This window comes from Canis aureus, chromosome 3 (assembly GCF_053574225.1).
Source record: "Canis aureus isolate CA01 chromosome 3, VMU_Caureus_v.1.0, whole genome shotgun sequence".
Lineage (NCBI taxonomy): Eukaryota > Metazoa > Chordata > Mammalia > Carnivora > Canidae > Canis > Canis aureus.
The window spans coordinates 48,266,795-48,294,121 of record NC_135613.1 but is presented as its reverse complement, the minus strand read 5'-3'; the positions used below and the strand labels follow the sequence as shown (position 1 = coordinate 48,294,121).

Here is a 27,327-nt window from a genome sequence, read left to right as displayed (position 1 = left end):
ATTACTTAAAAATAAGTAACCAGGCGCCCTAGCACGCAGTATTTCTGTTTTTTAAAGATTAAAAAAGGGAGAGCAAGAACAAAGAACATGGAGAAGAAGAAAGCAGTTAAAGAAGAGGTAATAGAGCAACACATTCTCAGAATGAGGACACAGCCTCCAGTGTGGAAGGGCCCCCAAGTGGCCACATAATGAAATGGAAAAGACCCACCCCCAGGACTCAAACACCAGGGTGGGGACTGCTGTTTTGCAATAAAGGGCTTTTCAGCCTTTTTTCCCCCCAACTATGTGCATGCATTCATTTATTTAAAAAAACAAAAACCAACCTTTTATCTGTGTGCTTCTTGCCTGGGATCCTGCATGCACGCCTCTCACACATCAAAATAAAATCAAGCACCCAAAGTTACACAAATCCCAGGCGGTAAACAAAAAATGGAAGAGAAGATTGTATCTGAACATATCCTGACTCCAAAGACCTCAGGGTCTCAAGGTCAGCTTCAAATGTCTTAGCCTGGCATTCAATACCCTCCTTTCATCTCCAACCTGCTGTTTCTCTTGGCCATGCTCTGAGCTCCATCCACTGAACTTGCCCTAAACTACCAAAAAAAGTGGGGACAGGCACAAATCCCTCTTAATTTTGCCCTTTACAAGGAAGGAAAATATGGGGAGGGAAGTGAGAGCTCATGATGGACCGTGGACCCCAAGCCAGCCATCACCCCTTCTCACTATGGCCTCCTTGCCCACCCCAGCCCCTGCCCCCACCCTTGCTTTCTTTCTTACTACTTGTCATCATTTCACTTATTGTCTTCCCTCTCTAGCTCCAAGAGGGCTGCGTCTGCTCCCTGCTGCCCATATAGGGATTAAACGGTGCCCGACGTATCCTACTAGGTGCTCAAGGGACACATCGTCCCTGGGCCAATGGCCCCACACACCCTGCCCTCTTCCCAACAGCCTCTCCCCCAGCACCTGCAGAGACTGTATGGGGGCCTTGTCTTTAGCTGTTGCCTCAGATACCCCACTGGCTGCTGGGCTTATAGAGCAAAACCAGATGAGTCCTTGGAGAAACCAGGGTCCTGGCAAGAAACAAAGGCAGACTCGGCTGTTTTGTCTCATTTTTAAGGGAATTTAATGAAGGGACTACTTACGTGGGTGTGGGCATTTAGGAAGCCAGCATGGGGTGCTGGAGCACCCTGGGACTAGTGATGGGTGGGTGGGGGGCTTACCATCCCAGGCTGCAGGGGTAAGGGGAGGAAACGGAGGTATTGGGCCAGTGAAGTGGGTTATGGCAGGAGCTGTCATTGTTGGTGGGGACAGCCTTTGCTGAAACTGTGGTCCTGGGAATGACAGGAGCGAGGGAGAAACACCCCAACCTCTCTCTTCTTCCACCTCCTCTTGATTCCGCCTGTTGGCCAAATCCAGCCAGAGGCCAGGGGCCATGGGAACACAGTGATGCCCGGGGCATCACCACTAGAGCAGGACAGAGAAAGGTGGGGTAGCAAGGCAAATGCCAAGTGGGTAGGCAAGTGACCCAAGCAAGGCCAGGGGGTCGGATGCTCCCCCTCCTGGAATCTGGCTCTCAAGCAAAGACACGGCCTGTCCAGTGAGTAACATCATCCTGACACACTGTCGCCATGACGAGACCACCACTGAGGACCACCTGCCTCCCAGAGCCTTGGCGCAGCCTCAGCTCCCACCCGCCCCCAGTCAAGCTAGTTCTCCTCAACTCACAGGCCCTGAAAGTCTCGACAAAGTTGGTCAGTTGGTGTCTGCTGGGGGGTCTTTTTCAAAGAGATCATGGGCAGAAAAAGGCCAAGAGTGAAGAACCAAGCTGAGGGCTTTGCAGCCCAAGCCAGAGCCACTATGACTCAGCACTGTGCTTGCTAAGTCACCACCAACCAGTCAGAGAACCTAGAAGCCAGAGGCCTCCGGGGTCACTACCATCCCAGGAGTGAATTCTTCATCCTCCTGCCTCTTAAATCAGTATCTCCCCAAATGAAGCCCAAGGTAATGCATTTGATTGGCTACTCCAAGGTCACGTGCCTACAACAGACCTGTAAGCAGGCCTGGAAGAGCGAGCACCTGCATTCCAGTTAGGGGGGACGCCCAAACATGGGAAGATTCCCACCACGGGCAGCCAACAAACATGCCTGCTAACTAAATATATGTTTGTTTGCTTTTTACTATATCAGAGTATCTCCTTCAGACAGCATCTTCACAGAGGTGTTGCTGACTCTTAGGCTGTGGCACCAAACCTTTTTCTCTGAAGAGTTAAACTAAGAGAAAACATTCAGCAAACAGAGTGCCTACTTTGCCACACCTACATACCTGCTTGTGGGGTCGGGAAAGAAGAAGAGGAAAAAAAAGTGCAACTAAGAGGCAAAATATGATTGAAACCTCATTGCTTATTTTTTTGTCCCTGCATTTGCTTATTAGTTGTATTTTACACATTTTATTATTTGTTTTGATGACTGATTTTTCATCATTTTCTTATTTGTAGCCAGTGCTAAAATTAGCTGGCATTTGCTGAAAGGAGAGATGTATTAGGATTAGATTCAGCTGTGCATAGCCGGGAACAAACAACAGAGGCTTAAGCTAGATGAAAGTTTCTCTTCTAAGTAAGTGGGGCCTAGGGAAGGGCTGTTCAGAGCTTGGCCTTGGACCTGCTCCACGAAGTCCCGAGGCACCCAGCTCCTCCCTGATTACCCTCCACCACCTTTGTCTTTTTCTGAGTGACCTCTACTCCCAACATGGAGCTCGAACTCACAACCCTGAGCTTAAGACTCAGATGCTCTACCAACCGAGCCAGCCAGGGGCGTTCACCTTCTACTGTCTCTTGGTGGGGCCCTAACCCTCACTTTTCATGATGGCAGCTGGAACTCCAGCCATCGTGCCCGGCGACAGGACAAACAGCAGGAAGATGGAATAGCTCCCTGCCTTTACAAAACTTCTGTTTGCAGCTTCATGGCCAAAAATCGGACCTGTGGTCCCACCAATGGAGGCTGGACAATCAGCCTTATTACCACTTAGGACTGAGAGAGATTGGATATTGAGAGGCAGGCAACTAACTCTTCCACAGACAAGGATAAGAATCACATCGAAGACAATCCATTCATGTAAGGACGATCACGAGGCTCCTGACGATGAGATAGCTCCTATTTATTAGTTACTGATTGTAGGCATAGCTGTGTGTTGTTGCTTATGTAGGCACTCGTTAGGCAGTCCTGCATCCTCATCACAGCCTTTTGGAGGAGATGCTATTACCATCCTCATTTTACAGAGGAGGAAACTGAGGCACAGAGTGATAACTTGTCCGAGGCCCCTAGCTAACAGGTGGCACCGCCTGGACAGGGATGCTGGCAACCCAGCTCCAGCATCCTCAGGACGTGATGCGACGATGGAGGCAAACTCTTACCAGCGATTATAGAATCAAGCCAAGGAAGCTGCCTGGACTCATCCAAGGGGCTTGCTGACTTAGGACTGAGGAGAGGGAACCTAAGCCAGGGCCACTATTTGCTGGGCTCTGCAGTGGTGCATCCATTCCACAGAGGAGCTTGCACAATACACGTCACATTTGCAATCCAGTAACACCTGCGTCTGCCGCTCCTTAGGGGCTGTATCCCCAGCAGCCAGCACAGAGTTGGTGCTCAGAAGACATCTGATCTGGGTATCAGTGCCCGTGACGGGCTCTGGGATGTGTGCGAAGCGTGCAGAAATGACACTGACCCTGCCCATCTGCACTCATGGCCAAGCAGAGTAGACCCGCAGGTGGGCCCTCAAGGAACAATTGAGCCAAGGGCAGTGGGGTGGGTGGGGGTGGGGGTAGTGGGGGCTCCACGGCAAGGAATTTGGTGTTTAGATTGTACTTCAAGTCACAAGCAGTCTGGGATCAGGTCCTTAAGGTAGGCCTAAGCCAGACCTAAAATTCCTCTCACATCCCAGGGTGAGAACCGGAGCCTCAGCCCTGAGGCCGAAGGGAGCCACCAGAGGCTGCGAGCAGGTGGTGACAGACGGCCTTCTAGAAAGACTGTCCTGGCAGCCTGTGCAGAGGATGGGGGGTAGAGGGGAGAGAACAGAAGCAAAGACATCCATGAAGGGGCTGGGGGCAGCGAGCACCCCGAGAAGGCTCGGAGGAGGCCTGGAACCCAGGTGGAGATAGGGACAGTGGGGCCTCAGGGCAGGCTGGGAGGCACCCCTGGCTCAATGGGGGCAGGAGGCAAGGGAGAGCTTTCTGGGCTAAGACAGGACACTACTTATGTGGATCTAGAAGGGAGTCTGAGGTGGGATGGAGGCCAAAGTGCAGAGGTTGAGGGAAGGAAGGGGGAGGGGAAGGTGGAGAGAAAGGAGAGGCCCCAAGCTCCGTGTGTGAGGCAGACACATCACCGGGGAACTCTGTGGGAGGGGGAAGGGGGCCTCGGCAGCCAGAGCCAGGGGGGCTGGAAGGGGGCTGGAGAAGGCCCTGGCTCGAGCTGGGGCAGACAGCACTTGGACGCCTGCAGGCTGCGCTCATGGCTCAGAAATGTCCCAGTCTTGCCAGGAGACTGCCTGGCCCCCGCTGCCCCTAACCCCCTCCAGCCCCAGACAGGCTCCCACATCAGGAGCTCTGAAGCTGCCTCCCCAGCCTTCTGAGCCCCCAGAACAGGCCTCCCCTCCCAAGAACCCTCCCCACCACTCCTTAGCCTTCCCCCAAAGACTGATGAAACACAGGCCAGGGAAGGAGAAAATAAACAGACATCTGTAGGGCGGGGGGTTGGGGGGTGGATCAGGAAGCAGGGGCTGGGTTGGGGGTGCCAGGGGTTCCACAGGTCCAGGTGGTGGGTGTAGAGGCACCCCAGGGAGCAGTGTGACTCAGCGGGGAGTGAGATCCCCACTGCCCTGCCCCCGACAAACCTAATGAGACGCAGGTGGCCCCCGGGCCCGGCCCCACCTCCCCCACCTCCCCGGGCCCCCTTGGCTCTCCTGACCCTGGAAGCAGATGCTGGTGCGGTGCCGGGAAGGGGAGAGGGGGGCTCTGCAGCTCCAGGGGGTGGGGCCGGGGCGCCTGGCCAGGGCCCAGCACATAACTGTGGGCGGGTGCAGTCTGGGGCGCAGTCTGGGGCAGCAGACACCCAGCCGCTCCGAGCTGAACTGGCAGCATGAAGGTACTGGGGCCGGGGACTCTGGGCACCGTGGGCCTGAGCCGCTGCGGGAAGAGGACCCGCACCAGATACGGCGCTGGGAAGCGATCCACTTGAAACTCTGAAGCCAGGAGGGCTCCAGCCTGTCCCAGAGACCGGTTTCTCAGGCGTGGGAAGAGGGGGGGAAAGAGGGGCCAAAGGACAGGCAAGGGGTTCCCGGCAGGGGGCGGTTCACATGAGGGCCAAGTGCAGAGTACGCCAGGGGCTCTGGGGCTGGAGGAGGCACGAGGGGGGCTGCAGTAGGTGACCCTGACGTCCTGTCCCAGGTTCTCCTGGCCCTGCCGCTGCTGCTTCTCTGCACGCCCCCCTGCGCCCCCCAGATCTCCGGGATCCGGGGAGACGGTAAGCGGCCCAGCCAGCAGGTTGGGGGAGGAGAGGTTCCTGGGAACCATCATTTCTGGGAGTCCGGCCTCAGGGCTGAGCCCTGCAGGAGGCCATCTCCTCTCCTCCACCCTGGGGCAGGTGGAGATGATCTAAGAGCATCCTCCCCCACACCCCAAAGGAGATCTTGATTTCTGGTGACCCTAGAGATGGAGGCAAACTGCAGGGTGCTGAGGGGCCGGCTGCACCTTGGTCCCCCTCCCCTCACCCTCCCTGCCCCTGCCCCCAGCTCTGGAGAAGCCTTGCCTTCCGCAGCCCCTGGACTGTGATGACGTCTACGCGCAGGGGTACCAGGTGGACGGTGTGTACCTCATCTACCCCTCGGGCCCCAGCGTGCCCGTGCCGGTCTTCTGTGACATGACCACTGCGGGCGGAAAGTGGACGGTGAGTGGGTCGGGGGAACAGAGGCCTGGTTCTGGTCCTCGCCGTGCACCTAGGCTTAACCTCCGTGCACTTCAGTTTTTCCATCTCTAAAATGGAGCTCATAATAGCCACAGCATAGCGTGTGAGCTGCTGCCAACACTGAATTCTAGGTGCCTGAGGCAGGTTAGTGCCTATATCCTTGCAATGGTTCTGGGAGACAGGGACCCTGTACAGAGGAACTGAAACCCAGAGAGGTGAATAACTTGCCCAAGGTCACACAGCCCCCGCCAGGACTGACTACCAGGAGCCTGACTCTAGAACAACTCCTCCCTTCACCTTTGCGCCTGGCGCCCAGGAGCTGCTCACTGAGGGGCGTGTGCCTTGTTTCGGGGCCCAGCTCAGTCTTTTACCAAAACGCCCTCAGCATCACCAGCCTGGGTGAGGCTCCCGCCCCTGGGACTCTTGATGGTCCAGGCCTGTCCTCTGCTCCAGGTTTTCCAGAAGAGATTCAATGGCTCAGTGAGTTTCTTCCGGGGCTGGAACGACTACAAGCTGGGCTTCGGCCGTGCCGACGGGGAGTACTGGCTGGGTAAGGAGGGGGCAGGGGACACCCATGGGCCGGGAGCTGCCCCGAGCCAGGAGCCAAGGCTCTGCTAACCAGGAGCCCCCTACCCACCCCCTCACCCCCCCAGGGCTGCAGAACCTGCACCTCCTGACGCTGAAGCAGAAGTACGAGCTGCGAGTGGACCTGGAGGACTTTGAGAACAACACGGCCTCCGCCAAGTATGCCGAATTCTCTATCTCGCCCAACGCGGTCAGTGCCGAGGAGGATGGCTACACCCTTTACGTGGCAGGCTTCGAGGACGGCGGGGCAGGTATCCCCTGCTGCCTGCCTCACCAGCGGCCATCGGGAGAGAAGGCAGGGCTGGCACTGCCCGCTGGGCCCCCGACCCCTTCCTTCCCTGTCGAGTCCCCGAAGGATCGTGCTGGCTCCCACCCAGGTTGGACCTGGGCCCTGGGAGAAGCCGTGTCCACTTACTCCAGGGAGCCCTATGAGGAGCAGCTGCTTCTCTTCATGCAAAAGCCAGCTTGGGGAGGGCGCCCCATCCTGCCAGGCTGCCACGTGATGCCTCTCACAGCATCACTCTTGTCACACTCCACCCGCCCCCCCACCTGACGCCAGCTTGGGGCTGGCTCCCTGACTCAGCAGCCCCATCCCTCCACCCCTCTGCCAGGCGACTCCCTGTCCTACCACAGCGGCCAGAAGTTCTCCACCTTCGACCGGGACCAGGACCTCTTTGTGCAGAACTGCGCGGCCCTCTCCTCAGGAGCCTTCTGGTTCCGCAGCTGCCACTTTGCCAACCTCAACGGCTTCTACCTGGGTGGCTCCCACCTCTCCTATGCTAATGGCATCAACTGGGCCCAGTGGAAGGGCTTCTACTACTCCCTCAAGCGCACCGAGATGAAAATCCGCCGGGCCTGAGGGGCTGGCCCCCATCAGGCCCTGAGCCTCCCCTGGCTGCTCCTGGTCTCCACAAGGGCCCCCTCTGCACCCCACCCCACCCCTGCCCGCTGCTCTCTTAGCACCTGCTTCCCATGGTGGGGGCCTTGTGGTTCTAGCCCCAGCGGGTCCTGTCACACCCAGGGTGTCCATCTCAAAGCCAGGCCTTCCGCACCTCACCTATAGCTATGGGGCCAGCAGCTCTCCTGGGGCCCCTCGGAAAGGTACGGCCATTCCCCCCTGGACCTGACCGGGCTCCACGAGACTCTAGCTTGCCTCTGCCCTCCCCCAAAGGTGGAAAGCCGGGAGCTACACTCCAAGGCTGTGGCTTTTGTGTACCACCTTGGTGAGCTTCCTTGCTGTGGACTCCTCCAACTGGGGACCCCCCAGTATGCTAGACTGAGCTGGCGTCGTGGATGCCAGGCCACCCGTGCGTGGCCATCGCTGCCACACCCCAGCATGCCCCCCCACTGTCCTCAGAGCATCTCCCCATCCTTGGCCTCCCTCCCACAACTCATTCCCTAGTGGGGAGCACCATGGACCCCCACCCCCACCTCATGGCCCTACTCTGCTGCTCCCACCCGCCTGTCCCAGCCCCCCAAAGCTCAATGCTAAATCCGTATGTCACCACAGCTACTGCACGCCACTCTAAAAACAGCTACAGTCAAGGTAGGCATAGATACCAGGTCCCCCCACCGGCCCTAGAGTTGAGGTCTGAACATGGTGGGGGGGTAGGGGGTGGGCAGAGGACAACCTCTGAGGGGCTGTAAGCAGGTGGGGAGTGAAGATCTCAATAAAGCTCAGGATCTGAATGAACTGGCTTTGGCTGTCTGTCGTGCATGCAATCGTGTTTGCTTGGGTCTCAAATACAAGAACCTGGCTCCTCCTTGCTCCCCTACTGACAACACCCTGACCTCAACTCTAAAAAGACACCTAGAGTTAGGCCCTAAAGGGAATCTTATATTTCACAGGGCTCATTTTGATGGCAAAGAAATGGCGTCACAATATTAATATAATAATAATAATTATAATAAAAATACAATACTGAAAAGGATCGCTCAGGGAATAGAGGTTTCCTGATCCTGCCGTGGCTTGGCGGTGGCTCAGGTGGCTGCTTAAGGCTGCAGTGTGTCTGAGATGAACCTGCAGAATAATCGAAGCTGAGTTTCCACTGCTGGGCCCAAGGCTCCAGCTCTTGGAAATGTTCCTGTGAGTCTTGTAGCTGGGTCCGCCCCGGGCAGCAAGGCACAGGCTGTGGACCTCAGGGCTCCTGGAGGTCCGGCAGGTCAGCCAGCAGCATCGGGGAATCCATCTGGATCTCACGCTGCAGGGACTCAATGTCGGCAGGGTTCATGCCGTGGCCCTCCAGCCAGTCAGCAAGCAGGGAAGCTGAGAGTGAGGCTGAGTCTGCCTGGCTGCAGGAAAAAGGGAAGCAGGGAGAGCGGAGGGGAGAGGCCCTGTTAGCCTAGGCTGGCTCCTTGCCCATCCCACAGGCAAGCTCCTCCTGCACCAGGAAACCCTACCCACAGGCCCATTCCAGAAGCTTGGTCCAGCCATCTTACCCATCCTGTGGCCCGTCAGCCACTCCCATGTCAAAAGACTGGTTTAGGAATTCCTCCAGGTCAAAGCCAACACCATAGCCGGCCCCACTGCCCTTTGGAGTGCCCGAGAAGACTGGGGGCAAGGGGTCCTCCACCTGCAACAGGCGACAGCAGGTTACAACACAGGCAGTATCAAGAGCAGACAGAGGTTATCCCGCAACTCTGTCCCGACCCTGTCAGTGACTCTGCCTGGACAGCCGTTGGGGACAGCACCAGCCTGGACAATTGCTGAGTGCCAGTCAAGGGCCTGTCTGCAGACCAGGCATAACTTAGGAAGCATCTTAGTCATCTCCCAACCGATTCGTTGGCATTGAGCTCCTTCTAAGAGCAAGATGACAAGTTCAGAGATAAAACCCCATTTGCCACTCAGTTTTCATGGAATAAAGGTACACTGAAGCCTCTCCTGTCCCCCCGCCCCCACCAAACAGCAAGGACTTCTCAAACCCATTTTCCCTGGGCCCAGATCCAGGTTTCTCCACAGCCTCTCACCTGTGACTTGGACAGCTGCTGAGTGACCAGGTTGACGTCGGGGGATTCTGAGGTGGAGGGCTGAGGGGCCCCTCCGGGCTCTGGAGGGGGCGGGCCAGATGGGAAGTAAGGCAGCACAGCTACGGCACCGGGGCCAGGCAGCCCAGAGGGTGGCACAAGTGCAGGGGGAGCCAGGAGGCTAGGGGTGGCAGTCTGGAGTGGAGCTGGGCCAGGGACAGGCCCCGGAGGGCTGGCGGGGTGAGGAGCAGGCCCAGGGGCTGGGCAAGCAGGCTGCGGTACAGGACCAGTGGGGGAGCCTGCTGGTTTTGGTGGGGGGGCAGCAGGAGGACTGCTGGGCTGAGCTGGGGCGGGTGCTGGGACTGGGGCATGGGCTGGGGCTGGGGCTGGGGTTGGGGCTGCTGTGGGGGCTGCGGGCCGGGCCATGCGAGTCCAGCGCTCCAGCAGGCTGCGGTCATTGTCACTGAGCACCAGCCCAGCCAGGGGATCGGTGGACGGACCCCCAGAGGTCCCGGCCCCCCGCTCCTTGCGTTCCCGCTCCTGCCGCCGCTTCTCCCGCTCCTTGGCTCGCTCTTGCCGCCTCCGCCGCTTCTCCTCCCGCTCCCGCTGACGCTCCTGGGCAGTCACCGGCTTTCGAGGCTCAGGAGCTTCCAGAGGAGCACTGGGGCCATCTGCAGAGAAGTTGGCAGGGAGAAGATAAGAGTCTGCGGCCTGTCCAAACTGGGAGTACCCCTCTGCAACCCCGCTCCCTGGCCAGCTGCTGCCTCCGCAAGGCACCTCGGAGCCGGCTCCGCAAGGACTTGAGCAGGGCGGCTTTGAGGGCTGCCTTGGTGTTGTCTGAGATGGCACCCTCCTTCTTCGGAGGGGCTGGTTCACTAGCTGGCAGGGGTGGTTGCAGGGTCAGATCAATGGTGTCAGGTGCAGGGCCAGGACACGGCGGTGGAGCTGGTGGAGGTGACTCCATGGCACAGTCCCCGCTGGGAGCCCAGGGACTGGGCATCTCAACATCAGGGCAGCCAGGTTCACTGGCCACAGGCTGCAGGGAAGGCTGGAAGCGGATCTGTTGGCGGATGCCCTCACGTCGTGCATGGAAGTCCTCGATCTCCGCCACTATAGCCTCTTTAATGCGCTCCCGAGTGAGGGCTTCACGGTCAAAAGCAAAATCAAAAGGTGGGGCACAGTCAGGCTCATCATCAGGGTCATGGTACTTGGCCAGGAAGGGGTGGCGAAGGGCAGCAGCTGCAGAGATGCGGGCGCTAGGCTCGAAACGCAACATGCGTCCCAGCAGTGACAGGGCCTGGCGGTCGGCGCCTGGATACACTGTCTCCCAGGGCACAGCCTGACGTGGTGGCAGGCTCTGGATGTAGGCCCGCACTCTCTCAGCCCCCACAGCCTGGATTACAGCTGGCGACGGGGTACCCAGCACCATCATGATCAGCTGCAGCTGGTGTACATAATTTTTGCCTGGGAAGAGCTGGCGCCGGGCTAGCATCTCACCAAAGATGCAGCCCACAGACCACAGGTCGATAGCCTGTGTGTACTCGTGCAGTGAGAGCATGAGCTCAGGAGCACGGTACCAGCGTGTGGCCACATACTCAGTCATGAAGTACTGGTGTTCAGCAGGCGAGGTGCACAGGCCACGGGCCATGCCAAAGTCGCCAATCTTGAGCTCACAATTCTCATTCACCAACAGGTTGGAGGGCTTGAGGTCGCGGTGGATGACCTGAGCCGAGTGCATGTACTTGAGGCCCCGAAGCAGCTGATACAGGAAGTAGCGCACGTGCTCCAGAGTGAGTGGCTGGGAGGAGTGGATGATCTGGTGCAGGTCACTCTCCATCAGGTCCAGGACCACATAGCTAGAGGGGACAAGAAAGATAAGCATGGCTACCTCGCCCACACTCCAGCCTCACTCCAGCCTCCCGGCTCGACAGGTAATAGCCTCATCTTCACGTGCCGCAGGGGCCAATGGGATGGTATGAAGATTCTAGATTTTCTCTAATGTTTCCATGAAGTTAGGTCACTCTTCTCTCTAGATCTAGTTTCCCCATCAAAGAAAAGATGGGGTTGGACTAAACCAGGGCTGGCCAATAAGTTTAGTTTGGAGGCCATCTCCATTGTTTGGTATAGCTGCCTGAAAGACTCTGAAAACTGTGAAGGCTTACCCATTTTTTTGAAGAAAATGCTCTATGATTGACTAGCAATATCTGCTATGAGAGTAGAAGAGTGCAGTTACTATATGAACATCTTATATTGGTTCTACCTACCAAGATTCTATAAAACAGTAACCACCGGTAACCACCTGCACTCTTCTTGAGCAACTGCAGCTGTCCCCAGCAAAGCCCTAAGGGACACTGGTCCTGGAATAATGGGAACTTTCCCAGCCTGCCTTACATTAGGTTCAGTTGCCCTTTGAAAACTTCAGATCCCACCTCTGCCTTCCTCTTCCATCCCTGCTCCTTACACAGATTTGAACTCCCCATAGGGCACAGTGGGCCTCAAGATGTCCTTGATGGCGATGATGTTGTCGTGCTTGAAGTGTTTGAGAATCTTCAGCTCCCTGAGGGTCCGCTTGGCATTGGTGACCACGTCAAAAGCATTAGGGATCTTCTTAATGGCCACCTGCTGGCCTGGGGAGCAGGGAAAAGGCAGATACCATGAGGTACCTTAGAGTAGCTGCAGATTGGCAAAAGGCCCCTTTCAACATCTTCCTTCTAGAAGGCTGTTACCATATACTGAATAGCAAGAACCTACTACATGCCAAGGCCTGCACTAAGCACCTTACGGATGTTATCAGATTTTCCCTTCACATCTATCCTGAGATGGATACCAACGGCTCAAAGCTGAAAATAATGAAAACCTGGCTCAGCAACTTGTTGGAGTTAGTGGTAGGCTCGATTCTAATGCCTGTGCTCAACTACCTCCCTACACTCTGTCCATCTCAGACCTTACCCATCCCACCACCAATTCCTTACACCAGTCTCTGGCTCCAAAGACTTTTAGAAACCAAAGACAGGATCTGCATTCTGGTCTGAGATTGCCACTCTTCTAAAGAAATAGGCAAAACCACCATAGCAGTTTCAGAGAACCGAGCCCAACACAGACCCCGGCATCCAGGAGGCACCTAACCGGTATCTGCTGACTTGATCCAGAATTTGGATCCCAGCTTTCCTTCCGGGCTGAGACGGGGCAGGTTTCTCACTCTCTGGGGCCCGCTTCCACATCTGTAAGCGGTGCACAACGGGGAAGCTCACCGGTGAGACGGCGGCGCGCGGAGGACACCACCCCATAGGCCCCGTTGCCTATGGTCTCGATGATCTCGTACTCGTCCCCCACGTCGAAGGTCACATCGAAGGAGCGGGCTTTGAGCAGGGCCAGGTTCTTGGCCGCTACACAGGCAGCGTTGTTGGTGGGTTCCGCCTTCACCGGCCCGGGGGGCTCCCCAGAACCGTCGTCGCCCTCTTCCTCCTTCAGGGGTTCAGCCATGGCGTCTGTGTGGAGACGCTGGTGAGGAGGGGCCCGCCGCCCGCTCCCTGGCCTCAGTTTCCCATCTGGGAGGCTGGGGAGCAGGACCAGGGAATTTCCAAGTTTCCTCAGCCAGCGGGGGCCAGGTAGGGAGCGAAAGAGAGCGGCTGGCACGTAGTAGTCGTCCCACACCCGGACTTGGAACCCAGAGCTCAGGTCCAGGGTGGAATGCAGGGTGGGAGGTGGGGGAGGCGCCGCCAGGCGCGGTCCAGGAAGAAAGGGAGGGGCGGGGCACTTCGCTTTTCTCGGTCAACACTCACCGAATGGCACCTCACTCCGACGCGTCCTCCCGGCCTTCGGAGGTCGCCGGCGCTCCCTGCGTCCCCGGGCTCCCGTTCCCCGTGGAGGGATACTCCGAGAGTCGCTCGCTCACTTGTTCAAGGCCGCCGCCACCACCTCAGCGCCGCGCTCTGCCCCGCCGGTCCCCCCGCCCCGCCTCCCAAGATCACGCTCCCTCCAGCCCCTGGCCAATCGCTGGGCGCTCTCTGCGGAGGTTCCCACCCCTCCGACTTGCTGCGTCCAATCCGAGGCCACCTGCAGAGGAAACCACGCCCCCGCGCGCGCCCGCGCGCGCGCGCGCCCGCCGCTGTCCAGCTTGCCCGCAGGAGCCGCCCAAAGGGCGCTCGGCGCTTCGCAGGCTCCCCGCCCGGCTCAGTCTTCTGACGCATGCGCGCTAGCAGCCCCGGGCGCCGCGCTAATGGAAGGCAACGCCCCCGTGCGTGCGTGCGCACCGCCATCCGCGGGGTTGACTGCGGCAGGTCCCGGGGCTGCGGCGGCGCTCCGGCGCGTGGGTCTGTTACCTCGTCGGCCGGCTCAAGAAATCCCCCTCGTTGAGGCCCCTGCTCCCCTGTCAGTCCTCATCGCCCGAGGAATTATGCACCACCTCCTCATTTTCCCCATCGGTCCCGGGAGCTCCGGGAAGGCGCCACCCAGAGTAGAGAGTGATCGGACGCATCCAACCACAGAGACCCTGGGCCTCCGGGATTCTAGAGCGCCCGGCCTGAAGCCGCCACTGACTTCCGGCGGCTGAGCTTCCGGCGGCCGGGGCCTCTGCTCGGGGTTTCCCGGCCTCCGCCGTGGTCCCTCCGCTGGGTGGCTCCGTCGCAGGGCTCCCGCGCCGCGGGCTGCTGCCGAGCTCAGGGGGACAGCGGGCGGGGCGTCCGGCCTCTACCCCTGCGCGGGGTCCAGGTGCCCGCCCCGCTCCACGGCCCGGTGGCTGATTGGTAGAGCCTTCCCTGAGAAGGCAGCGGCGACTTCGGGGCGGGGCCGTCCGAACCTTTGCGCGGAGGCAAGGTTTGCAGAGGGGAGCTCCAGGTGGTGCAGTGAGGAGCAGCCTTTTGGAGCAAAGGGGGTGGTGCCGCCACGTGAGAAGAAAGCTGGGGAATCGAGGCGAAGGTACGGAGACTGCGAAGCAGAGGAACGGGGGCTCGGGGCTCTTCCTTGGCCCCGAGTAGTGCTCGGTGGGTAGAGACTCTGAGTGCCAGGTCCAGGGTCTGTTCCTTAACATCACGGACTAGAGGCTGAAAAGTGGGTCCAGACCAGAAATGAATTTTGGCAAGCCTAGAGACTTTTAAAAAATCTTTGTTTTGGGGACGCCTGGATGGCTCAGTGGTTGAGCGTCTGCCTTCCGCTCAGGTCGTGACCCTGAGGTCCTGGGATCGAGTCCCGCATCGTGCTCCCTGCATGGAGCCTGCTTCACCCTCTGCCTGTGTCTCTGCCTCTCTCTTTTCTATGTCTCTCACGAATAAATAAATAAAATCCTTAAAAAAACAAACAAGAAACAAATGTTCCATCGGCTCTGGTCGTGATCCCGGGTCTTAGGATCGAGCCCCGCATGGGGCTCTCTGCTTGGAGGGAAGCCTGCTTTCCCCTCTCCTCTGCTGGTCCCGCTGCTTTTGCTTTCTGTCAAATAAATAAAATCTTTAAAAAAATTTTTTTTTATTATTCCGCACTGTTGTGTTTTCCTTTACACATGCTAAGTTTATAGTTCAATCAGTTTCCCAAATTTAACACCAGTTGTATTGAATTGAGATAAGTTAACTGCTCAGAAGTTCCTCCTCTTCTAATGGTGACAGTTTCTTTTTGGTAACCCTTTGCTGTACATTTTTGGGGTGGGATACTGAATTTTCAGAAGTTTATTGGGATTATACATTAAAATACATTAAGTATTAGGTCAGCCTCTGGAAAACCAGCTAATATTTAGACTTTAAAGGATCATCTGGGTCTCCTCAGTTAAGGCCGAATTATGAATTTGTGTCTGATTTTTCTCGCAACAGAGCAAAAAGCCAAAGTATCTTGTTATGTGGTTTGCATTGGATATTAATCAAGAAAGCATACTTGGGGAAAGAACATTTTCTGTCACTGAGGTCTGAAAATATTTCTTTGATGGCCTTTGTTTAGGGGACACAGTAGACAGACTTCCCTAACTCTGAAATCCGTGCAGTTTAAGGCCTGCGGTGACCCTCAGTGTAAGTAGAGGGCCTACAGAAGCAAGACACACAAACACATCTTTTCAGGGGACCGAGTGGGCAGCTGCGTGATGATCCCGTCCCATCCGGGAATAAAACAAAATCTCACAAGAGACTAAAAAACTATGTTTAATTACTTCTCTATGAATATTTCAGCGAGGCTGAGTATACAAGCTATAGGCCATTCAACATTTTCTGGCAAAAACTGATTCTCATCTACTTTTCAATCCACTGTGAGCTGCCTTGTCTCTACTGCCACTTGGCCTTGACTCTGTCCCGGAAAAGTCCTTAATCGACTATAGTCAAATCCAACAGACGTTCCTCAGTCCTTACCTTACAGAGCTCTGCTGCAGCTAACACAACTGACCATTTCTTTAAAAAAAAAAATCATTTTTGCATGGCTCAAAATTTATAAGGTTTAAGTGGAGTGCCTGGGTGGCTGCCTTCAGCTGTAGTCGTGGTCCCAGGGTCCTGGGATTGAGCCCTGCATTAGGCTCCCTGCTCAGGGAGGAATCTGCTTCTCCCTCTCCCTCTGCCTCTTCCCCTGCTTGTGTTCATTTCTCTCTCTCTCTCAAATAAGTACATCTTGAAAAAAAAAAAAAAGCTTAAGTGAAAAATCTTGGTCCTAACTCCAGGTGGTTGCTTTTATTGTCTCTACAAAGTCAACACAAGCAAACACAAATACACATTCTTATCCAATGCCTCCTTAATATATACAAGGTAGCAAACTAAATAATTTTCTTAAAGATCATTAAGTATCAGTAAGCAGAGAGGTGCCTCTTTTCTTATAACAGCCTTTTTGAGGTAAAATTCATGTGCTAAAGGGGCGCCTGGGTGGCTCAGATGGTTAAGCGTCTGCCTTCAGCTCAGGTCATGATCCTGGGATGAGCCCCACATCGGGCTTCCAGCTCAACAGGGAGTCTGCTTCTCCCTCTGCCTCTCCCCTTGTTTGTTCTCTCTCAAATGAATAAATAAAAAATCTTTTAAAAAATACATGTGTTATAAAACTTCAAAGTGTACAATTTAGTGGTTTTTAGTATGCCCGTAAAAGTTGTGCAAGCACAGCCTAGTTTTGTAATGTTTTCCTCACCCCCCAGAAAAGGCCACATTAGTAGTCACTCCTCATTTCCCCTCCCCAGCCCCTGGCAACTGCTAATCAACTTTCTGACTCTGGACTTGCCATTCTGGACCTTCCTTACAAATGGAATCTTACGGTATGTGATCTTTTGTGGCTGATTTCTTTCACGTAGCACGTTTTCTAGGTTCATCCTTTTGCATGTATCAGAACTTCATTCCTTTCCTTTTTTTTTTCTTTTTTTTTTTTTTACTTCATTCCTTTCTAACACTGAAAATATTCCATTTTATGGATAGACTGCATCTGGTTCATTCATCAGTTGATGGACATTTGGTTTGTTTCCACTTTTTGGTAGTTGTCAACAATGATGCTGTGAAATTCATCTACAGGTTTTTTTGTGGATATGTTTTCATTTCTCTTGGGTATAGAGCTAGTCTGACCAGCAATATTTGAGGGTTCCAATTTTCCACATCCTCACCCTCACCACCACTTGTTACTTTCCTTTTCTTTTCTTTTTTTTTTTTTTTAGAGTCATCCTAGGGGTCCTGAAGTAATATGTCACTATGGTTGTGATTTGCATTTCCCTAATGATAAATGATGTTGAGCATTTTTCATATGCTTATTGGCCATTTGTCTTTTAGGAGAGAAATATCTATTCAAATCCTTCATTTTTATTTTATTTTTAAAGATTAAAATTTTTTTTTATTTATTCATGAGAGACAGAGAGAGAGGCAGAAACGTGGACAGAGGGAGAAGCAGGCTTCCCTGCAGGGAGCGTGATGTAGGACTTGATCCCAGGACCCCAGGATCATGACCTGAGCCAAAGGCAGATGCTCAACCACTGAACCACCCAGGCGTCCCATGTTATTTCCCCTTTTATTGTTGAGTTACAGGAGTTCTTTATATATTCTGGATATAAGTCCTTTATCAGAGATATAATTTACAAATATTCTCATTCTGTGGGTTGCCTTTTCACTTTCTTTCTTTTTTTTTTTTTTTTGCCTTTTCACTTTCTTGATGGTATCATATGAAGCACAAAAGTTTTCAAAATTTGGAAATTTTTAAAGGCAATGAATTCCAATTTACCTATTTTGGTCTTTTGTCAACTTGTGCTTTTGAAGTCTCTCTCTCTCTCTCTCTCTCTTTAAGATTTCATGTTTTGGGATCCCTGGGATGGCTCAGTGGTTTAGCGCCTGCCTTCAGCCCAGGACTCCCCTGGAGTCCCGGGATCGAGTCCCACATCGGGCTCCCTGCATGGAGCCTGCTTCTCCCTCTGCCTGTGTCTCTGCCTCTTTCTCTCTCTTTCTCTTTCTCTTTCTCTGTCTCTCATGAATAAATAAATAAAATCTTTAAAAAATGTTTTTCATTTATTTCAGAGAGTGGTTGCATAAGCATGAGCAGAGTGAGGGGTGGGGGGAGAAGCAGACTCCTCGTTGATCAGGAAGCCCGATGTGGAGCTCAATCCCAGGACCCTGTGATCATGACCCAAGCCTCATCATGACTGAGCCTCCTAGGTGCCCTCATTTGACTCCTTTTGTCATGATGTTTGCTCTATGGTAGTGGTCTGGAGTGGAACCCACAATCTCTCTGAGGTGTGCCTGCATGCTGCTTGGCCAGACTATTGTCTCCTCCTCCCCCTCTGGAAGGGGAGGGGACTGCAGCCCCAGCCAAAAGCCTCAGACTGTGAGCGGCAGAGGCCCATTTTCCCAAAGTAAACCTGTGACTTCAGGAAGATGGGATGGACACTGGGCCAGCAGAAATCGCAGATGTTCCCATGCACACCCCTCTGCCACCAGAAGTGTAGGGAGCCAGTTTAATGGATGAGCCTGCAAAGGACACTGCCTGGTCTCAACAGGGGGGGATTTCAGGCACCCAGGAGACAGGTGGGTGGGGAGCAGTCGGGGACAATCAATCCCTCTGTGAGCCCATGGAACTCATCAGAAGTAAGGACCGAGTTGTGATGCCCTCAGCTGGTTACTTTAGGCCAACCCCAGCCCTCTCTGAAGCTGTCTCCCCTTCTTTGTAATGAGGGTAGCAGTCTATTTTCCCATCATGCAAGGAGGAGTCTCTCCAAAACCAAAAATGTGGAGTTGGTCTAAATTATAACTGATCCCAGGCCTGATTTGAGCATGGGCCCTGGTGTTAGTGGCAGCAGCTGGAGGTGGGAAGGATTCTGAGCTAGGGCGTGGGGAGGACAGGCGGGCCCATTCTCCCAGAGCTGGAACCGTCAGTTAAGATTGCACCAGGCTGCAGGTAACAGAAAAGCACCAACCATGGCATAAACATGTGAAGATGTATTTCTCTTTCATCATGAGAAACTCAAAGTACTTTGCATCTTTTTATAAAAAGATTTATTTATTTGAGAGTGTGAGAGAGTGTGTGCACCCACACACATGCCCCCACAGGAGTAGGGGGAGGGACAGAGGGAGTGAGTCTTCAAGCAGACTCCTCACTGAACACGGAGCCTGACGTAGGGCTCAATCCCATGACCATGAGATCATGACCTGAGCCAAAAGCAAAAGTTGGACCCTGAACCAACTGAGCCACCAGGGGCCCTGAAATCCAAAGAATGTTGTTGACCTTGGTTTAGCTTGTCAGGGACGAAGGCTCTATCCACTTTGCCATCGTCCTTATGATGTTTTCCCTCTTAACTCATGACTACAAGACAGCTGCTGCAATCCAGCCATCACATTTATGTTCCGGACAGAATGAAGGAGGGAGAAGGACGTGGTGCTACACCTGTCCCCCATCATCAGAGAGCAAACACCTTCCTGGTAGCCCACAGCAGATGTGCACCACTTATGTCTTAGAACCACGTCATAGGCCATCCCCAGGTGCAAGGGAGGCTCAGAAATCCAGTGCTTCCATAGGCACATTGCTGCCCCACAGATGGGGGTTTGTCAGAAAGGAAGAAGTGGAGAGCAGATACTGAGTGGGTAGCTCGTAGGTAAAAGGGGAAAAGCCAGATCTACTGGTCATGAGGGCAGGTGGGAGGTGCCCTCGTGCCCAAGACCAAGATGGGCCTCTACTAGGGACCCCTGAAGGCTGGCAGCCCCGGCAGGGAACTAGATCCCCCTACTTGGGGTCCACAGTCTCCCCAGTGCAACCGCCCTCCTCATCCCTCCCAGCCTTTGGGACCCCCAGGCTCTTTCCCAGAGGCAGCAGGTGCCAAGGCGGCACAAGGCCCGGAGCCTGTGTCTCCCGGGTGACGAGCAGGGCCGGGTGTGAGGCAGGTGCTGGCTGGCAGCTTCGGCCTGAGCCTCGGATCTCCACTCAGCATCGCCAAGCCCCACGGCCAGGCTCAGTCACACCGTGACACATGCCTGTCTACTTAGGCTCACGGAAACACAGACATGCTCGTACCCACACAGGGAGGGACACGCCCTGGCAGGCACACTGCCAGTCACATGCACAGGGGTTGCAGAGACACACGCAGAGACACAGGAGCAATACGCACGCAGGGATATGCAAGCTGTTGGGACAGACGCTCTGGGAACACACGTGGGGGCTTGCACACACATGCAGACAGACAGACACACACACACACCCCTTCCTTCTGCCAGTGCTTGTATTGGTCTATTTTTTGCCTCAGCACATGGTGGCCAGGACACACTGTCTCCACTCCATAGGTCAGGAGGAAAATAGGAAGGGATGATTTCTTCTTTTTTAAAATTTAATTTAATCTTATTTAAATTCAATTAATTAAGATGTAGTATATTATTAGTTTCGGAGGTAGAGTGCAGTGATGCATCAGTTGTGTGTAACACCCAGTGCTGATTAGAAGAGGTGCCCTCCTTCATACCCGTCACTCAGTTACCCCATACCCCCCATCCCGCCTGCCGCCCTCAGTGACCCTCAGTTCATTTCCTATAGTTAAGAGTCTCTTATGGTTTGTCTCTCTCTCTCTCTGATTTCATCTTGATTTATTTTTCCTTCCAGAAGGGACGATCTCTGCCTGGAAGTGCCTTACACACAGGAGACCGGAGTGGCCAATGCTTAATCCATGTGGCACAGGCTTGTCAACTCCCAGACTTGGGGATGGGGGATCAGGAGGGGGTATGAGGGGGCTGCTGCCAGGGGCCCAGCACCAGGCCACAGGATGTGACAGAGTTGAGCTCAGTGTGGCCGTGGGCACTCCCGCAGGGGAGGGACGACCCCCAGGCCGGCCTGCACGCCAACTGTGGTTTTGGTGGAGGGGAGAGCGGGAGGCCTGCGGGAAGAGGCTGTCCCTGGCCTCAAAGGCCTGGGTGGGTGGGCTGACCTCACAGCCAGAGGGCTCCATTGCGGTTTCTTGGCACCCCTCCTCACCCCTGCTTTCACCACTCAACCCACCCAGGCTGCCCGGGGACCTAGGTGGGGACAGTGGGGTGAGGGGAGATGTCATCAGCACTGTCACAGGCTCTGGGGTCCAACCGTGGGGGCTGCGATCCTCTGTGGCCTCCGGGGAACCCAGCAGCTGGGCAAACACACTGGGGCTGACCTTGCCTATTCTGGAACATTCCCAAGGCCTGCCTGTGATCACCCTGGGTGTGGGATAGAGAATTGTACCCGCCCTGTCCTCAGAAAGATCCCAGGCCTGGGAGGGAGACTGACCCAGGGACCAACCTCATGGGAACTCGCCCCTCCTGACTCCCCCTCCCGCTGCTCTTCTGTTCTTCTCCAGAATGTTGGCATCTCAGGGTTCGGCACCTGTCCCCTCCTCACTCTGCTCCTCCCGATCTCTGCGCTGACCGCTTTCAACCCTGCTCCAGCCAGGGTCTGTCTCCGAGCTCCAGATCTAACAGCCAGTGCTCTGCAGATGTCCCCCTGCCGACGCCCCGCAAACCCTCCAATTCCTGGGACTCATACCATGCTCACCAGCTCCCTATCCTGATGCTCCTCAGCTCACAGCCACCTCCATCCAGGGCAGGCACCTGGGTGTCATGTGACCCCCGCCCTCTCCCTCACACTTCTCCCCTCTCACCTATTCCCCCACCAATCACCTCATCCAACAGGTTACCCAAATCCAAACTTTACTCATTGATGCCATGACACGGAGCACCTACTGTGTGCCAGATACCATTCCCAGTTCTGGGGCTTTGGCCATGAGACAGACATAAATCTCTTCCTTTGAGGAGAGAGGAACTCTGAGGAACTCAGATTTTAGCAGGATAAATTGACTCAATTATACAGTGTCTTAGAAGGGCAGCCCGGGTGACTCAGGGGTTTAGCGCCACCTTCCGCTCAGGGCCTGATCCTGGAGACCCGGGACAGAGTCCCATGTCAGGCTCCCTGCATGGAGCCTGCTTCTCCCTCTGCCTGTCTCTGTCTCTGTCTCTCTCTGTGTCTCAAATAAATAAATAAATAAATAAATAAATAAATAAATAAATAAATAAAATCTTTAAAAAAAAAATTTGAGGGCCAGACAGAGATGGTGACAGTTGAGCAAGGATTTGAAGGAGGAGAGGAAATGAGCCCTGTGGAGATTGGATGGAAGAGCAGTCCTGGCAGAGGGAACAGCAAGTGCAAAGGCCCTGAGGCAGGAGCATCACTAGTGTGGTGGAGAAAGAGTGAGGGAGCTGCAGCTGGAGCTGAGTGAGTAGGGGAGCTGGAGGAGCAGACACACAGCCTTCCCTGCTCACAGCCTAGTGCCAGCGACCCTGGTCTGTCACCAGGGCTACTGCAGTGTCCACCCATGATCCTCTCGGCTTCCCTCGCCTGCTCAGCTGTCTGTGCACTGCAGCCAGAGAGATCTTTTGGAGAACACAGATCAGATCATGTCCCTGCAGAAGCTTCCTCCTCCCAGACGACAAGCCCATCACCCAGCCCTGGCTGCCCCACTGGTAAGAAGGGAAGAGAGGTAGAGGGACCAGCTTCCCTGAGGTCTGAGGCCAAGTCCAGTGTGTGGACGACAGCTCACCTGGTTTCCTGTTGGATCAGCCCCGCCCCCCATCTGGGATCTGCTTCCTGCCTTGTCAGGTCTGCTGGGAAAAGCTGGAGGAAATGGGCACGGGGTGGGTGTGGGCTGGGACAGGGGGAGCTTGGTGGGATCCTGCTCTGCACACCCTGGGAGGGGGGAATGGCCACAGCGACGCTCCCGCCCAGGGACTAAGCAGCAAGCCTTCCAGAACCTTCTCTTGCCTGGCACCTACAGGTAGGGCTGCCAGATAAAACACAGGATGCTCAGTTATGCTGGACTTTCAGATAAGCAATGAATCGTTGTTTGGTTAATGGATTTCCGAAATACTGCACACATTGTGTGCTTTAGTTGGCTGAATCTGGCAACCCTACCTTGATGGCCACACCTGCCTCCTCCCTGGTGACCCAGGTCCCCCCACATCCCACATGCCCATGGTCTCTCCCCTGCATGGTGGCCGGAGACTCTGTTAAAACCCAAGTCACCTCACATCCTTCCTTGCCTCAAAACCATCCACCACTCTGAGGCCCTAGTGAGTTCTCTAAACCCATCTCCTACCCCCCCCCCCCCATGCTGGTAAAGTGGCTCTTGGAGAAAATACAATGAAAATGAAATACAAAAGATTAAAAGCCCTAGGGGGCTTCGTCAGTCAAGCGTACTACTTCTGATCTCAGCTCAGGCCTTTTTTTTTTTTTTAATTTTATTTATTTATTCATGAGAGACACAGAGAGAGGCAGAGACACAGGCAGAGGGAGAAGCAGGCTCCCTGCGGGGAGCCCGATGTAGGACTCGATCCCCAGGACCCCAGGATCACGATCTGAGCCACCCAGGTGTCCCTCAGGTCAGGCCTTGATCTCAGGGTTGTGAGTTCAAGCCCTATGTTGGGCTCCCTAATGGTTGTAGAGCCTTAAAAAAAATTTTTTTTTTAATCTAAAGCCCTGATTTTACCATTTAGCAATTTACATTGTGGTGTAAACACTCCGCCTATGGCTGATTTCAAGCTACCCACATGACATCCCTTAAGGCAGAGTTGTGCACAGTTGTCTCTTGTGATTCAATGCAAGTCAGTGTGAGCAGCCTCCAGGCTGCCTCTCTGTTCCTCAAACGTATTCCACCTCAGGGCCTTTGCACAGACTGTGCTTTGTCTGGAAGCGCTCATTCCCAGGTCCTTGCATGACTCACCCCTTCCCTTCTCTGGGGGGCTTTGCTCCAACTTTCCTCCTCTGAGAGGCCTTCCCTATGCACCTGTCTACAATAACCCTCTCACTCTCCAGCCCTTTACACTGTTTGATTTTTTCCCTCCTTGCACTGTTCCTGTCTGGTGAATAGCTGTTTTGTTGTCTCCCCTCCCCGCCCCCACCAGGAAGTCCATCCATGAGGGCAGCAGATGTGTCTGTCTTGTCTTCACCTTCATCCCCAGCACCCAGCACAGTGCCTGGCACACAGGAACTGCTCAGTAAATACCTACTGAGTGAGACATAACTCTTGGCTCTCATGACCTTGGCATTTGGTTTTTTGTATTTTGGTTTTATTTATTCATTTGATAGAGAGAGAGAGAAAAAAAAAAAGAGAGAACGAGAGAGAGCACCTGAGCACAGGCAGAGGGAGGGGCAGAGGGAGAGAGAGAAATAGACCCCCCCCTCCCTTCGATGAGCAGGAAGCCCGATGTGGAGCTTGATCCCAGGACCCTGAGGTCATGACCTGAGCCAAAAAGACGCCCAACCGACAGAGCCACCCAGGTTCCCCTACCAGCATTTTTAAAAATCCCAAATTTTCATCAAGTAGAGGAAGGCTCTGCTTAGATTCTTCTCAGGCACTGGATGGAGACACTTGCATGGCTTTGTCATCTGGGACACTTTAATTAAAAAACAAAAAAATCATCCATCTGTTGTCCCCTTTCCCAGCCTTGGTGACTTTGGTTTATTTAAAAGTGATGTCATCCTAGAGTCTCTTCATTCTCAGCAGTCTCTCTTGCCAGGGAGCCTCTCCCACATTTCCTGGCTCCTCTCCCTCTCCTTCCTCCCCCTCCCTCCTGGGCTGATGCTGGGGGGTGAGGGCGCAGGGAAAGAGTGGTGCCCGGGACCACAAAGGGCAACCAGCACCTGCTGCCCCTCCCACAAGCTAGTGGGGGAACATATGCCACAGCACCACCCAAAGACGAGGCACTAAATGTCAACAGCCACAAATGGGCTTTCTTTGACCTACATAGTGTCACCTGAAAAGTCACCTGAGGTGACAAAGTTGTCCAGCTGTCTTTAAAGCAGCAGAAAGGGGCGCCTGGGTGGCTCAGTGGTTGAGCAGCTGCCTTTGGCTCAGGTTGTGATCCTGGGGTCCAGGGATCAAGTCCCGCATCAGGCTCCCTGCAGGGGACTGCTTCTCCCACTGCCTATGTCTCTGCCTCTCTGTGTGTCTCTCATGAATAAATAAATAAAATCTTTTTTTTAATTAAAAAAAAAAACAAAGCAGTAGAAAATCAGATAACTATGGATCCAGACACCTACAACCCAGGCTGGCATTCTGCTGGCACGAAGCAGTCCGGCCCATCAGCAGGTGTCCAGGCAGGTTGGCTGAGTATGTTTTGATCAACTGAGCATCAGATTGCATGGGGTGGTGCACCCACGAGAGTTTCAGTATTCTAAATGCCACCCTCATCCTCAACAATTGCCTGAGGCAAAGCAGGCTCCATTATTTCCTTATTTCCATGCTTGTTGTGTTTTCCTAAAGCCGTTCTGGCTAATGGGGTGTGTATGAGAGCCATCATCCAATCAGTGGTTTGTAGAAGGTATCCCGTCCTACATAAAATCTTTCTGGGGCCCCCTTGTCTTTCCCCGCTTCTTTGGCCCAGAACACAGCACTGTCCTGGGAGCCGAGTCAGCCATCTGTGGTTATGAGAACAAAAGCCATATATTGAGAAGGTACAGCAGGAGGACAGAAGGAACCTGGGTTCCTGATGACATAGCCGAGCCATGCTGTCGATTTTGGACTGTCTGGATTACAGAGAGTCTAGTAGAGGCTGGATTAGAACCCAGGACTGCCTGACTCACTTCTCTCCAGCTCCTCCTACTGGTTAACTCCTGAAAGAAGCTATTCCAGATGCTTCCAACCTTGAACTTGAGAGGTTAGGAGAGCATGCCCGGTCCCTGAGCCAGGTTTGGAGAGGCCAGGGATTCCCCACTGCCACCCACAATCCCAGCCTTCAGATGACTCAACAGGAGAATGAGATAGTCCAGGCATTGCCCTGCTCTTACTAATGCAGACACTGAGGTCCAGAGTAGGGCAATGACTTGCCTAGGGTCACACTGAAAATTGGAGATAGGCTGGAGAAGGAAACTGAGGCCCCATACTCTATGTTGGGCTCTGGCCCAGACCCAGACCCGATTATTCTGTCGTGAGTCTTCTCCCTACACCCCCGCTCCCCTGGACTTGAACCTACATCCTCTCTCTGGCTGGAACCTGAAAGTTCAGCTCTGGCCCTTAAGGCTCCAGCTCCCCACAAAGGGTCCCCCAAAGACCTGCACTCATTCACTCGCTCATGCAGTCATTCAAAAATCAGTGAGTGTTCCAATGTGCCCTCTGTCCATGGGTGCTCACGCAGTTCTCAGTGTGGTCCAGCAGACCCAGCTGGACCACAGCCTCTTCATGGCAGGGCTGTGGCTGAGGGGCTGAGGGCTCCAGAGAAAGCCCCTGGAGCAGCATGGGGCAGAGCACAGAAGAAAGGCAGGCTGAAGGAGGGGACCTATATCTGGACCTTGAAGTTATTCAGTAAGATGCTTTCAGGCAGCAAAGGTGGGAGGGATACTCCAGGCATGAAGGTATAGCGTGGCAGCCCGGGTGGCTCAGAGGTTTAGCACCGCCTTCAGCCCAGGGCGTGATCTGGGGGACCCCAGATCAAGTCCCACGTCGGGCTCCCTGAAGGGAGCCTGCTTCTCCCTCTGCCTGTGTCTCTGCCTCTCTCTCTCTCTGTGTCTCTCATGAATAAATAAATAAAATCTTTTAAAAAAAATGAAGGAACAGCATGTGGAAAGAAAACTGGGATGCACTGAGTTATAGCTTAAAACTGGTTACTTTAGGGGCACCTGGGGGGCTTAGCCTGTTATGTGTCTGAACTTGATTTCGGCTCCAGTCATGATCTGAGTTTTGGCATCGAGCCCTTCATCGGGCTCAGCATGGAGTCTGCGTGTCTCTCCCGCTGCTCTTCCCCACCTGTCGTTTGCATGTGCGTGCACACTCTCTCCCTCAAATAAATAAAAAATTTTAAGATGGTTACTTTATGTGAATTTCACCTCAATGAAACATAAATACATACAATTTGTAAGGCGGTGTGTGGGGACGCCCGGGTGGCTCAGTGGTTGAGCGGCTGCCTTGGGCTCAGGGCGTGATCCTGGTCCAGGGATCAAGTCCCGCATGGGGCTCCCTGCATGGAGCCTGCTTCTCCCTCTGCCTGTGTCTCTGCCTTCCTCTCTCTCTGTCTCTCATGAATAAATAAATACAATCTTAAAAAAAAAAAAAAAAGATGAAGAAGAAGAAAAAGAGGCGGTGTGTGCGGGGGTGCGTTCCCGCGAGGCTGGGGGGCAGGGGATGGCGCCGGTCTGGCCTCTGCCCCACGTGGCGGGGAGCCCACAGCGTTCCCGGGGTGGCCGCCCACTGAGGAGCCAGAGCTGGGCCCAGGAAGGAGCACCTGTCAGGGCGAGGAGAGGAAGGACGTGGCGCTCGGAGTCATGGGGACCGTAGTTTGAATTCAGCTTGTCTTCCGATACATCCCTCTCATCAAGTCACTTCACTCCTCTGAACCTCAACTGTTCGAAATGGGGTTCCAGTGCCCCGCTCCTGCGGAGTGGCCGTGGAGGCCCTCAGTGTGGGTGC

General features: G+C 54.5%; 2 protein-coding genes and 1 long non-coding RNA gene across 6 annotated transcripts; 2 read left to right on the top strand and 1 right to left on the bottom strand.

Moving 5' to 3' along the window:
• The first annotated feature begins 4,986 nt into the window (after positions 1–4,986).
• MFAP4 (microfibril associated protein 4) lies at positions 4,987–8,232 on the top strand. Of its 2 annotated transcripts, none has more exons than XM_077892440.1 (6): positions 4,987–5,135; positions 5,438–5,513; positions 5,782–5,936; positions 6,408–6,504; positions 6,608–6,834; positions 7,151–8,232. In XM_077892440.1, exons 1-6 carry the CDS (start codon positions 5,130–5,132, stop codon positions 7,379–7,381), a joined length of 792 nt encoding a protein of 263 aa, XP_077748566.1. In that variant the 5' UTR covers positions 4,987–5,129; the 3' UTR covers positions 7,382–8,232. The 2 variants fall into 2 exon arrangements, with proteins under 2 accessions (XP_077748566.1, XP_077748567.1); XM_077892441.1 differs by having other exon boundaries at positions 4,989–5,135; positions 6,608–6,790.
• Positions 8,233–8,423: 191 nt separating this feature from the next.
• On the bottom strand, positions 8,424–13,485 carry MAPK7 (mitogen-activated protein kinase 7). Of its 3 annotated transcripts, XM_077892437.1 has the most exons (7): positions 13,286–13,483; positions 12,755–12,991; positions 11,965–12,130; positions 10,281–11,359; positions 9,507–10,174; positions 8,979–9,112; positions 8,424–8,831 (listed from the first exon to the last, which is right to left on the bottom strand). In XM_077892437.1, exons 2-7 carry the CDS (start codon positions 12,984–12,986, stop codon positions 8,678–8,680), a joined length of 2,433 nt encoding a protein of 810 aa, XP_077748563.1. In that variant the 5' UTR covers positions 12,987–12,991; positions 13,286–13,483; the 3' UTR covers positions 8,424–8,677. The 3 variants fall into 3 exon arrangements, with proteins under 3 accessions (XP_077748563.1, XP_077748565.1, XP_077748564.1); XM_077892439.1 differs by lacking the exons at positions 11,965–12,130; positions 12,755–12,991 and having other exon boundaries at positions 13,286–13,485; XM_077892438.1 differs by lacking the exons at positions 11,965–12,130; positions 13,286–13,483 and having other exon boundaries at positions 12,755–12,887.
• A 251-nt stretch (positions 13,486–13,736) lies between these two features.
• On the top strand, positions 13,737–26,722 carry LOC144310833 (uncharacterized). Its single transcript, XR_013376477.1, has 2 exons — positions 13,737–14,420; positions 20,508–26,722. It is a non-coding gene; the product is annotated as an uncharacterized LOC144310833 (long non-coding RNA).
• Positions 26,723–27,327: the final 605 nt, after the last annotated feature.

Excerpts from the sequence above, each read along its gene's own strand:
- MFAP4 (XM_077892440.1), top strand. Across the intron at positions 5,514-5,781 it reads CTCCGGGATCCGGGGAGACG|CTCTGGAGAAGCCTTGCCTT; the intron begins GTAAGCGGCCCA and ends CCCTGCCCCCAG. Across the intron at positions 6,835-7,150 it reads AGCGGCCATCGGGAGAGAAG|GCGACTCCCTGTCCTACCAC; the intron begins GCAGGGCTGGCA and ends CCCCTCTGCCAG.
- MAPK7 (XM_077892437.1), bottom strand. The coding sequence starts at position 12,986 with ATGGCTGAACCCCTGAAGGAGGAAGAGGGCGACGACGGTTCTGGGGAG. Across the intron at positions 12,131-12,754 it reads CGCGCGCCGCCGTCTCACCG|GCCAGCAGGTGGCCATTAAG; the intron begins GTGAGCTTCCCC and ends CCTGCTCCCCAG. Across the intron at positions 9,113-9,506 it reads AGCAGCTGTCCAAGTCACAG|GTGGAGGACCCCTTGCCCCC; the intron begins GTGAGAGGCTGT and ends CGCCTGTTGCAG.